The sequence below is a fragment of the Eptatretus burgeri genome, chromosome 14, assembly GCF_056783735.1.
Source record: "Eptatretus burgeri isolate ZD-2024b chromosome 14, Ebu_testis_v1, whole genome shotgun sequence".
Lineage (NCBI taxonomy): Eukaryota > Metazoa > Chordata > Myxini > Myxiniformes > Myxinidae > Eptatretus > Eptatretus burgeri.
In genome coordinates, this window is record NC_140974.1 from 33,542,224 (window position 1) to 33,555,731 (window position 13,508).

At 40.6% G+C, this 13,508-nt stretch overlaps 1 protein-coding gene across 5 annotated transcripts in view; it reads left to right on the top strand.

The window, feature by feature from the left end:
- Positions 1-13,508, top strand: part of LOC147012940 (traf2 and NCK-interacting protein kinase-like) — a 262,159-nt gene that overhangs the window by 35,127 nt on the left and 213,524 nt on the right. For all 5 annotated transcript variants that reach the window (XM_085854314.1, XM_085854315.1, XM_085854316.1 and 2 more), the window contains exons 2-3: positions 1,147-1,212; positions 2,399-2,455. In XM_085854314.1, coding sequence (XP_085710440.1) covers positions 1,147-1,212; positions 2,399-2,455 — 123 coding nt within the window. The remainder of the gene's footprint in view (positions 1-1,146; positions 1,213-2,398; positions 2,456-13,508) is intronic.

Below are 13,508 nucleotides of genomic sequence, written 5' to 3' on the forward strand. Positions count from 1 at the left end.
TTAAGGGGGAGGGGGATATATATATATATATATATATATATATATATATATATATATATATATATATATATATATATATATATATATATATATATATATATATATATATATATATAAAACAGCAAACCCTTGTTTTATGCTGGAGATGTGTTCCTGGGAAGATCACGTATCTCCAATTATCCCATCAAATTGTGGTTCAGAGGGAGTGAGGTCGAGGCATGGAGGTTACACTTTCAACTACACGTCACACCAATTCAATATCCATGTATCCAGACTGCCCTGTGAAAAGAGCTGCATTGGAATTTCACAGGTTAAAGATGGTTTCTAACCAGAGCTGTTGAATTATTTGCTCATCTTCAATCACTGTCACTGTAACCTGTCCTGAAAGAAATATATTAATGGTCAAATTCTGGCTCAATGCTTAATGTGATCATCTCTCTCTATGGAGTGCAGCCTGTGGCTGCTGGTTGCATCATTGGTTGGGACGCGGCTATGCCGCTGATGCAGTGTCACCATTGCCAGTACACTGGTGCTCATTTTGCCGACCTCGGAAGTATGACAGGCTGAGTCAACCTCCTGGTGTTATGTTTATTCAGTGGCCAACGGGGCTTGAACTCAGGACTCTAGGATCCCAAGCCGCCACCCAAACCACAAAGCCAACACCAGGCTGAATGTGATCATGGCACCCATTAAAGGATATTTTAATCGTGGTTGACGAGACGTTAAATAACTCCAGGTCAGTTGACTCAGCTTGTCATCCTCTGAGGATGGAAAAATGAGTACCAGCTTACTGTAAACAAGGGGCAGCCCACAGCTGTTCTCCTCGCAATTAATGCAACTAGCAGCCATAGGCTGCGTACGAAATCATCATACTGCACGGGGTATCATATCCTTTAAACTCTCCAGTTGTTTTTGAGTTATTGTAAAGGTCTTGAACCAACCTGAGCCTTATCTGAAACATTTTGGACCTTAAGCTGACTTATTTGGCAGCTACACAAGTTGGTGGTACCTTTAATTTTGAATGTGGATTTTGCCACCTACACCTGGTTTATTATGAATACATCATTGAAGGCTTCATTAAGGTGTGCAATAGAAAACACAAATCAATCGGTAAGTGTTTTACTCTGCTCTGGTTTTGTCTTTCAGGAACCGGATGGAATTTTTGAACTCATAGAGCTGGTTGGAAATGGAACTTACGGTAAAGTTTACAAGGTGAGGGACACATCTTAAAGTGGATATGCACAACATTCATTTTTAATGTCGTAATTTATTATTGTCATGATTATTAATTTTATTAGATTATTTTATGGGACGAAAGAATCAAAACTGTGCTGATTGCTGAACACTTGCTTCTTTGGGATTATGCCATCCTATAAGTCTTAGAAAGACTTCTCCCCTTCTTTCGCTCTCTCTTCCTTTCTTGTCCGTTTATCCCCTCGGTAGTTGTACCCATTTGTTGCCCCACTATCCCATTGTAAATTTACCATTGCTCTTCCATGAGCCTCATTCTTTGAAGGGAAATAACCACAAGGGAATGAAGTACAAATTCATAAGTAGTAAATATAATATTTTCTTTTAAGGGTCGTATTTTAAATTGCCACCAAATTTCTGTCTGATAGTCCCAAACTTGCCTGCGGTGGGTAAGTATTCCTTCCATATTTTTCATTCCTGAGACAAAATATCTGACAAATATGATGTTGGAAAATAATTGCAATTCAAAATAGAGTAATGTGGAAACATCAATAAGGCACAACCTTTGGTGTGGTATTTGTGATATATTGATGAAGTTGAGTAGTGTGGCAAGATACCATCCTCCCCACCCTCTCCATGCCTTCCTTGTTCCAGATTATCTGTTCAGTATCCTGAACAGCTGGCTGACAGTGGAGCAGGCAATTTCAAATGAAAATATTCAGTATCCTCAACACGTGGACCAAGTAGGATTCAAATATACAGAATGTGGACGTGAGGGAGGGGGCAGAATTTTGGCTCACTTCTCCCACTAGACAACTTGACCCACCTTAGGCTAAATTTCTCTGTCGATCAAGAGCTGATAAAGTTGATCAAAACATCAAGAGACATCAACAGCTTATGAAGCTCTGGCAAGTGAATTGTCTTCTGCAATCAACTCCAGATATAGAACGAACTGAACTGTTGGTGTGGTGTTATTAGGGAGCACCAGATCAATGATAAACTATGCGGTGAATGTCTTAACCTGTACGCGTTGAAGATCCTTTGTTGTATTTCAGAGGCATGACACCTTGCTCGAGGTTCCTCAGTAGGATTAGATAATAAAATGGCTCCTCCATGAGACTTGCATAAAATAAAATGTGAAAATCAAACTCATGATAATTGTGACTGTAATCAATTGTTTCACGTCTATTTTCTGGAACTCTTACAGGGCAAGCATGTGAATACGGGACAGTTGGCGGCTATCAAGGTGATGGGAATTACAGAGGTAAGTGCTTCATCTGATTCAACCGATTAAAACATGGGTTGGTAAAATGGATAATGTATGTTACCACCACTACGATGACTATTAATACTACTACAACTACTACTGAACATTTTTGGCTGAAGCCTTTGATGAACTGGCTGGCCAGGCCTGACGTTCAATCAACTGACGGTGATTTGGACAGGAATTAGTAATTTGTTCAGGGTGCCAGAGATAACTCACATACTCATTGCGAAGGACACCTAACCCTAACCCTAACCCGAACTCGAGCCCCAGCCATGGAATTATAAATGTCCACCATCTATAATGCTAACAGACGGGATATCCAGTTTAAGGTCCATCCGAGGGATGGCATACAAGACGATTCGCACTGCCCGCGAAACACCATGGTGGTAGTTTGGATCGGGAGGGCACACCCAACTTTAAATGAAGTCCAAAGTTGCAAATGTCCAATGTTCCCACAATGCGAAGCAGCATATGCCTTTTATCAAGATGCGAACCAGGAATCAAACTCAGTTGTTATCAAGGTGACATGAAGTAAATATCTGACTGACATTCAGCATCGAATCGTTATTAGTTGAGAGAACCATGAGTGGCTTTTATAGTGAAATGTTGGTAAAATGCTTATGATTGCTTTACAAGTCTATTCGTTGCAAGATTAATGTCACAGTGATATAAAATGAGGCAGTGAATGTGGATTCTAAAGCGTTTCATCCGCTCCTTTATTTAGGTGGATCATTTCTGAGGTTATCTGAAGTTATTTTCTCTGCCACCGAAGGTGAATGAATTCATGCTTTCACACCTTCCTGTCTGTTTGTGTACAGGATATCTCAAAAAGTTGCAGATGGATCCAGATGAAATTTTGTGGGCAGGTTGGGTGTGTGACAAGGACAAAATGATTTGATTTTGGTGAAGATCCGGATCCGGATCCGACTACGAGATTTCTTAAAAGTGATTCTTCATCATTGAGAGATAGGACCAAAAACGATATGTAGCATGATATCTCAAAAGAGTTGTGGACGGATTCGGACGAAACTTGGTGGACATGTTGGAATAATTTTATGCCGCAAGGAATAATTTATTTGATTTTGTTGAAGATCCGAATCTGGATCTGGATATGAGAATTATTTAATTTTCAAAGTGATTCTTCACCATTGAGAGATAGGGCCAAAAACGATGTAGTACTGTATAGCATGATATTCCAAATATGTATTGGGGCCAATATGTTCTTGTGGATCAGGCATTACTTGGTGGAGGAATGCGCTCTCCAGAGTGCCCTTCTCGTTCATTGTCTTTCATGGAGAAAAGATGGACTAGGGGATTTAAAACTAAAAACTGAGGAATCACTATTCTAGGAATTTACTATGATTTCTGATGAAAGATTTCTGTAAGCAAAGGGGGGGGGGGCGGGGGAGAGAGACAGAGACAGAGACTTTTTAAGTCCTTTTATTATCACAAAATACAAAAAAGTAAAATAGTTACATCAACCATTGGTACAGAAAAGCAATGAAAAAAAGGAAGCTTCAGCAAATTACTCAAATACAATTGAACAAATATGAAGGAAAAGGAGAGAGAGAGAGAGAGAGAGAGAGAGAGAGAGAGAGAGAGAGAGAGAGAGAGAGAGAGAGAGAGAGAGAGAGAGAGAGAGAGAGAGAGAGAGAGAGAGAGAGAGAGAGAGAGAGAGAGAAGAAAATATAGAAAGAATAACATTAACTTTGTTTAATAACCCAAAAGCACACTACAAAAGTATTATGAGTTGGTCCTCATATCACTAACCTCAAAAATTACTTCGTGACACCAAGTATTTGTGAACTCATCAAGCCTTTTAGCATCTTGCAAGAAAGAAAATTCAAGTTTTATTCTCACTGACACGATAGCATTAAAGAAAAACATTACGTCGCTTTGCCCAAATGGGTTTTCCATTTAATTTTTCTCTCCTCGAGAGATATATTGCTAGTTTGGCAGTTGCTATGAGAAATCTAAAAAGTCTATTTTCCTTATTAGGCTTGGCATGAAAATCAAGAATAAAGGAAAGCAAATAAACTACAACATTCATTTTGTGTGACACAAAATTGAACCAATTAAATAAAGGAATTAATCCCACACAGTTAATAAAAGCATGGAAAACATCTTCCGAACATGTGCAAAATGGGCAACACGTAGATACAGGAGAAAATTTACTAATTAGCCTCTTGGAAGGGACTATCCAGTGGATCAACCTCCATTGGAGATCACCGGACCTTTTAGTTATAAGCTTGTTATACATAGAGTCCCATACAGGTTCAGAGCGGGGTCCGGCAGGCATCAGTCTCTTCCATCAGGTTACTCAGTTTAACGGTGTATCCCCTCGCAGTTGTTTGACACAAGAGTTGTGTATCCCCGAGCAGTTCAAGTAATAATTGATAACTTCCTATATCATTGTTGTTAGCCAGTTTACTTTCTAGGTGTACAATGTCAGCTTCAAAGCAAGGCATTGTTATATTCTTAACATTTGTAGTGTTTTCCCTGAACTGCTGAGAAAACACCCTAATCTGGGTTTTTGTATTGTCCCACCATAAATTCAGTCAAGAAAAAGTGGGTTTTCTTAGGATTTTGTTAGCCCAGAAAACTTGGAAAGCTTCTTTAAAGAGACCATCTTCTGGAAGAGTGGTATTACATTTCCAATATGCACTTCTATGTATTGATTGAGGGAGAAAAGGCCCCATGGTGACTTAATGATGATCTGAGAATATAGATCGAGAGAAATCTTGAGAGACCACCGTGTTCCTAAACCATGAGTTTATATACCATCGGTCAAGTCTGGCAAAGGAAAACCTCCCCTCTGGTAAGACGGCTCCACGTGAACTGGGATTCATTGGGGTAAAGTACCTTCCATACATCGAACAAACCAACCCGAGAAAAGAAAGAGGATAAATCACTACAAGATTCGGGATGAGGTTCTGGTGTATTCCTATCCATTCCAGGTTCAAAGGTACAGTTAAAAATCACCTCCAATGCAAACACAGCGACTTAAATCAACCACCTGTAAGTGATTGATCACAGACACAAAGAATGCTCTCTGTTCTGTGCTCCCACTAGTCGCATACACATTAAATAAAATGAAATGGAAATGGTTAATGACTAGTTCAAGAGAGATAAACTGGCCTTTATAATCTCCCGGAAGAGACATGACTCAGGTGTGAGCCCAGGTCTCGGTATGACAGCGACACCTGCCAAAAGAGAGGACAAGTTGCTGTCCCGCAAAAAAGCACTGTCCCGCAAAAAGACAACACCAATCATATTCCACATTCTGAGTAATGTGTGTTTCCTGTAATAAAAGTATGTCAATGTTCTTCCGTCTTATTAAACTTTTCACTTGAGCTTGGCAGTTGTGGTTTACACCTCCACCATTAATGTTTAAGGTACCAAAGGTGATTTTCTTCATTCAAAGGGTTTGGGTGGGTTTTGTGAAATCTCAACACCGGCTCTCGTAATGAATTTCCTGAGACGGTGAAACTGTGACTTTGTAAAGGAGAACTCATCGGCTTTTCTCATAATATCTTTGGCAGTTTGAATACATGAAACTCGATCAGGAAATTTATCTTTGATAACTACATTTCGCTGTCTATAAGTTTAATTTGGGAAAGAAAGAATCAGTTGAGGAGCTATCGTTGGCTGATCGGATGGAGACTGAGACAACTCGGGCAACTCAACATCCTCATCAAATCCTGACAAATCAGACAAGGTACCTCCAGGGTCGAGGATTTCAGCCTCCGAAGTCACTAATGGAATGTGCAGAATCTCTGGAGGTTCACTGGAAAGCTCGAGTGCGTCACCATCATTTCCATGGTGTTCCTTATGCTCAGCAGGAGTTGAAATTGTGGTTTCACGCTGTTGCGGAGACTTATCTATCGATTCAATCGGAGATCCCGGAGTACAATTTTGAATTTACATCGGTGAAGTGGCACTGAAGAGGGGCGTGTTAAACACTGCTCGTTCACAGTACTTGGTGATGGTAACAGTTCATTTGGGTGGTTTAACACTGTCTTCAGCATCACTATCTGTTTCACCCAAACAACAATTTATATTCTCAAAAAGAATCTGCAAACTTTGTGATGTATTTTCCTCAACTACAGGACCTACTTCACGATATTTTTCCCAATACAGGTCGAAACATGTGGAACACATTGAGGTGTATTTTCAGCTACACTGTCCTTCTCCAATACTACCTTCTTCGCAGTACCAAGAGAAACGAACAGCTGATGCTCTACGTTTTTTTGAAATAATAATGGGATCCTCAATCATTGCTTCACTACATGACGAATCAGCAGGAATAGTTGACAAGTTTAGATGTACCTCATTTACCAGAATAGGAAGTGAAATAGTATCGTTCTCATCACCTAGTACCGGGGTATTGTTATAATTCGTCTCACTGCAGGTAGGAACAGCAGGAACAGTTGAACCGAAGCGATTCACTTCAGTCTTTTCAATGGCGTTTGAGGTATTTATATCCTTTTTACAATCCACATCCACATGACCATTTAGACCACACTTTAAACACCAAACCTTAGGGCAGAAACATTTCACATGACCAAAGGTTCCACAGAGAAAGCACGTTAATGAGGTCGAGGAGACATACATATGATACTGGCGGTCATTAAAATTTTACCTTGAACAAAATGTTCAACCCCGTGCCGTCGCCACGATCGGGAAGTACCTGTACACCTGTCGACGGAAACTCATTACGTGTTTTATCCTCTTGTCACTTCTCCTCAGGGGGATCATTGACATTCTCGAAACAACTGTTCCATAACGAGACAGGGCTGACAATAATACGTCATTCGGTAAGAATGGTGGAGCATTAGACACAACGATTTTAACTGCATGAGTATCCATGGGGGAAGCTAACATAAAAACACCATTATCAGTGGTTAACCCCTCACTCACAACATCGTGAACAAAATTTTCATTCGACACGAACACAACGACTTTCTCATTCAATCACGACGCAGTGCGGACATGTTCAAAACCTAATATATTCCCGACTGCAAGGACAATGTCCTCAGTAAGCGTTCCTTCTGGCGGAAAACACACGAGTGCATGTTTCCGAGTTAAATTATCAAACGCCTTGTACCGAGGACGTGTATTCGCCATAACGGCGGTTTAATTAACACCTCTTTGCTTAGACCAGGCAAGAAGGTCAAAACCAAGGAAAACAAAATAAATTAATAATGAAGCAAAATGTTAAGAAAGCCTCAAAAACACTGGGTAGGCCACACCCAAGTAGGCCCACTCAAACTCTTTCTCTCTGTCAAGGACAGAGGGTGTAGAAAACACAACTCGTGAGAAAAAATGAGATAAACATAGCAGGAAAGAGGGGAGGCAGGAAGGAAAAATACCACAAAAGCAACTCACCACAGCATAGAGCAGCTGCAGAAAGCGGCCATGACACCACACCCAAACAACAAACTACCCACGAGAGAGAGAGAGAGATAGAGAGAGAGAGAGAGAGAGAGAGAGAGAGAGAGAGAGAGAGAGAGAGAGAGAGAGAGAGAGAGAGAGAGAGAGAGAGAGAGAGACCGAGAGAGAGAGAGAGACCGAGAGAGAGACCGAGACAGAGAGAGAGAGAGAGACCGAGAGAGAGACCGAGAGACAGAGACAGAGACAGAGACAGAGACAGAGACAGAGACAGAGACAGAGAGAGACAGAGAGAGAGAGAGAGAGAGAGAGAGAGAGAGAGAGAGAGAGAGAGAGAGAGAGAGAGAGAGAGAGAGAGAGAGAGAGAGAGAGAGAGTAAACCTACCCTTGAATGACATGCAATAAAATAGTAAAAAGTTGTGTCAGTCTTGGGCAACCAATAAATGCATGAAATGGAGTTTCAAAGGTGTCACAGAAGGGATACGTTTCAGGAATTGCAGGACTTATTCGATGCAATCAAGTATTTGAAGGTAAAATGTGGTGTGCTCATCACCATTGCAAATCCCCAGTCTGTTTAACAATTGACGGTTCATATAAGATGGACTACTGAATCTTTGTACAAGGCCTAGCTTTGAACATCCCTCTCCAGTGAGCCTGTGGCTCTGCAGGTTTTTGGGAAATTAGTTTCTTAATGCAAAGAATATTTACATCGGATTTATTTCATGAGGTGAAGGGAATGAAGCCTTGAAAGAAAATTAGTAAATTGGGAAAAGGAGGAGCAGGAGGAGAAGACTGGGATAAGGGTAGAGCAGCTTCTGCCTGCAGGTCCAATTTTAGATTGGACTCCTATAAAAAATGTAAAATAACTGCAAAAATTCTCCCTCTGCTCCAGATAGATGTAATCCCAGTAGCTACGGCAACATCATCAGCCAACTTCCATTGATGGGGAGAAAAGTTCATAAGATGTTCCACTCGAGTAAATGCAGCATCAATAAAATGCTGCATCAAACAAAAATCATTGCAGACCCCTTCAAAAATTGGGTTTAAACAGATAGGTTCTCGTAAAAACATGGGGAGGGAATATGTGCTGGTGTTACGATGAAAGGTGATTGCCTATTTGGCTTCAAGCAATTTTCTGCAGAATGATAGGACCAATGTTGTGTCCACCCTCTCCATATTCATGAGGAACAGTTCTTGACAATAGCCAAGTTTCCCGGCTTGCATCAGTAAACAGTGGGCAAAGGCCTTCCATGAAGCATTGGTGTACAGTAGTTTCCGAAGCGTAAAAGGCAAAAAGCTATCACTTTGCTGGTGACATCAACAAGACCCTGTCCACCTTCAGCAAAGGGTGGCTCAGCACACCAGGCAGGAGCCAGTGCTACTCTCCCCAGAAAAAATGCTCTGAAGTCTTTTTAGGATATGAGAAGGGGGCTGCAGTGTCACAAAATTGTGCCAGAGCATTGATGCTGACAGATTATTGATTATGATTGTCCGTCCCTGATAAGAGAGCTGTTTGGATAGACTTTCCACTTCGACAATCGCTGCTCATTCTTAAACATTAAAGAATCCCAGTTTTTAGAGATGTAATCCTTAGTGCCGAGGAAAACTTCTAAATAGTGAACACGTTCCCACATCCATTTAAGTTTTCCAGGTGGAGTCGGAGGAGAAACATTTTGTGGCCCCAAGTAGAAGGCTTTACTTTTTTGCCAATTTATTTTAGTCGAACTTGCTAATCTGAACTTATCGACAGACTGCGTTAAGGCAGAAATATCATCATCAGAACAAACAACTACACAGAGATTGTCTGCATAAGCAATGGCCTTGACCGAATCTACCATTGGAAGGGGAAAAAACCATGAAGTTGTGCCCGGAGCAAAAAGAGTAGTGGTTCAATGGAGAGGGAGTACAAAGGGCCAGATAAGGGACACCCTTGTCGGATGCCTCTACAAACCACAAAGGGCTGACACAAAATATTGTTAACTTTAATCAAACTATAAACATTGGTATATAACAAACGAAATAAAATTATCCCCAAAACCAAATCCCCACAGAACAGAAAACAGGTATCTGTGGTCAATGGTTTCAAAAGCTTTCTCTTGGTCCAAGAAGATTAGACCAACATTCCTTTGTTCAATATTGCAGATGTCTCTCATGTCCCAGACAATAAAAATGTTGTCATGTATTGTCCTTCCAGGAACACAAAAAGATTGATGTGAATTAACAATTTCTCCAATAAAGGATCCAAGGTGAATAGCAAGAGCCTAAGAGAAGAATTTATTGTCCGCACAGAGCAGGGAAATTGGGCACCAGTTTTCTACTTGCTGAAGGTCTCCCTTCTTGGGTATAAGAACAAGTACTGCTCTGTGGAAACTAAGTGGCAGTAAGCTGGATTGCAGGCTATCAGTAAAAACTTTAAGCAGCTCTGGTTCAAGGAGATCCCAGAAAGCTTTGTAAAACTCTGCAGGAAGCCCATCTATGACAGAGGCCCTGCAAATGCAGTCAGACAAAGTGGCTAGAGACGTAGTCAAAGAAAGCATCATTTCATGGTCAATATCCTTCATACAATAAAGATCTGAAAAATAATCTTTAACTGAAGCTCAAATACCATACTGCTGATCCTTCATTATTGCCACTTGTGTTGTCCATAACAAGTTTAGTTGTTGACTGCTCTTGACACGATGCTCTAGCCCAAAGAAGAATTTGGAAAGAGTGTCCAAATGACAATGATTCTCCATACGAAGACAGATCATAGCACTCCTAGTTTGTTTTATACTAAGTCTGTTATGGAGAGCTTTCTTAGCTGACAAGGACATGGTCTCCATGATGCAAGAGGATGAAGGATTAGTTTGCAAACTTAAAATTTATTTGACAATACTAAAGATTTTTAATGGCCAATTCATCTTTTGTACAAAATGAACCATATTGTTGAAAAAAGGTACTAATCTGTGCTTTTGCATTGTCCCACCACTGTCCAGAAGAGGGAAAAGCAATCTTCCGCAAAAGTAGCATGCCCCAGAAAACGCGAAAAGCCATAAGCAAAGACTTATCCTCTAAGAGACCTGCATTAAAGGTCCAGTAAGCAGCCCCAAAATTCCGGACAGGAGAAAGGATGGAGAACATGACCATATGATGGTCAGAGAAACAGTTTAGGAAAAACTCAATATGCCCCACAGTGTTTAGATAATCACTATTAACATAGACTTAATCTAACCTAGCAATGGTTAAATGACTATTGAAACAGCGACACCAGGTGTACTGACGTGTGGATGAATTGTGAAGCCTCCACACATTAACAAGAGAAAAATTAAACAAAATTCTAGTCGAAGGGATAGTGCTGGCTGGGTGTGGTTCTTTTCCTTTGCGATCCATGGCAAAGTCTATTGTGCAAATGAAATCACCACCTAAACATACAAGGCTGGCTATCAGTCAATGTGAACAAGAGTAGTTTCTGTCTGTGCAAAAAAATTTGCTCTATCAGTGCTGTCAGTGGGTGCGTAAATGTTGAAAATTGCGTGCTTATAGCCATTGTAAGTGAAGGAAACAGAGATAAGATACCCTTTAATTTCTTCTTGAAAAATTATGTCAGATGGACAGGACGATTGAAAAAAAAAAACAAGTCTGAAGACGACAATGGTATTCGACAATCACGAGCGGTATTTGATGATGTAGATTGTTTCAGAAGTCAAGGATGAGACAATGTGATAATTTTTGACCAAGTTATAATTAATTATAGTAGCCTTCAATCAACAGCTGCAAAATGTCGAAAACCCGGTTTCGTTCAACAACTTTCAAAATTGACCTTTGCATAACCTTTAAAGGTCACAAAACAATGTTGTGGACATTAAAATAAGGAAACAGGATGTACGTGCTATAGCTTATTGGAGTTAGTTCGTCGAAGAAGGTCGAAAACCCAGTTCGATTCCCACAACTTTGAAAATTTGACCTTTGTGGCCCTTAAGGTCAAAGGTCAAGGATTATGACCTTTGGTGCAAAACTTCCTCTGGAACATTCCAGGAACAATATAACGTCATATAGGCTATATGGCATTTCGCACTCCTCAGATTAATTATCCATACTTTGATGAAATCAGCGTAAAAGCAAACTTGAAGGGGGCGCCACGGGCAAGGTGTTCGAGATAGAGCAAAATGGTTTCAAGACTTTAGGTGGGGAATGACCTCAAGATTATGCATAAAAATATTGTCATCCTCGCTCTCAAAGTTTGGGCGGTCGTATGATTTTAATGTCAAAATTCACAATTTTCTAAGTTTTTGACCTTGAGACCTTGACCTTGGGATGAAAATGAAAAATCGGATGACAAGTTTTAGAGAATTCATTTTGCTATTCAAATACCGAGGAACCTATTCCATTCAGTCAATTCCCGAGGAGAAAATAGATTTTTTAATCTGACTACCCCCTAAAAATGGCTATTTTTTGTGCGTGGCTCCGCCCACAATGGGCGTAGCACACCCTCATCCAGGAAAACACAACAAGACATTGATATCGAATACATAACCAAGTTTCATCAAGATCGGATCAAAGTCCACGGAGTTATGCTCTGGACAGACAGACACACAGACATAACGAATATAGTGGTCACTGGCTGGCGCTTGTGAACCAAAAATGATAGTTGTTGATTTTTATTGTCAGAACCACATTAAGTGTCTGAGCATTATTCTTTAGAATAATGCAACAGTGACGTCAGAAAGACATGATGTGTCGAAGTGAAGGATCTGCCCGGCGCCACAGCGGAAGAATAGAGATCCGTGACACAATTGTGCCAAAGGGACTCAGAGTAGAAACGATCTACTCATCTTTAATGAAAGGTGGCAAATTAGACAGGGAGATCCTGATAGCTGGTGTATCGACAGGGTTAATATTAGCGAATACATCTTGCGGCATAGATAAGCCATTTTCAACTGCCTCGGTAACGAGTCGTTCTTGCAAAGGAAAAAAGACAATTCGGTGGATCATTTTAGATGTTGCCAAGACCATTTCAAAGCCGATGAGCTTCCCAAAGCCCATTACAATATCCCCAACACTGACTCCATCAGGTGGGCAAATAGTGAGCCCATTTTTATGAGCTAGTGACTCATATATGCAATTTTGCAAATGCCCGTTTGCCACAGTTTAAAATAATAGAACGAAAAGGATGGAACTAACAAAGGTAACCTCTCGCAAGCAGTACCAGCAAGCAGAGGAAAAGAAAGAGAAATAACGATAAGTAGTAAGCGCGAAAGAGGAAAAGCAAAGTCAACGAGGTATTTTTCCAAAGTAAACAGAGTACTTATATCACCAATCACTAAACTAAACAAAACTATCACTAAACAAACAAGCATGTATTTATATCACAATGTCTGTCTGTCTGTCTGTCTGTCTGTCTGTCTGTCTGTCTGTCTGTCTGTCTGTCTGTCTGTCTGTCTGTCTGCCTCTCTCTGTCTGTCTGTCTGCCTCTCTCTGTCTCTCTCTCTCTCTCTCTCTCTCTCTCTCTCTCTCTCTCTCTCTCTCTCTCTCTCTCTCTCTCTCTCTCTCTCTCTCTCTCTCTCTCTCTCACAGAGGGCTGGCTGTTAAATGGGAGGAACACCCAACATATGATTCAACTGGTAAATTCCCCCTCTCTTACAGAGTGAATTGTGGTGTCAGTGAAACAACTTACAAAATG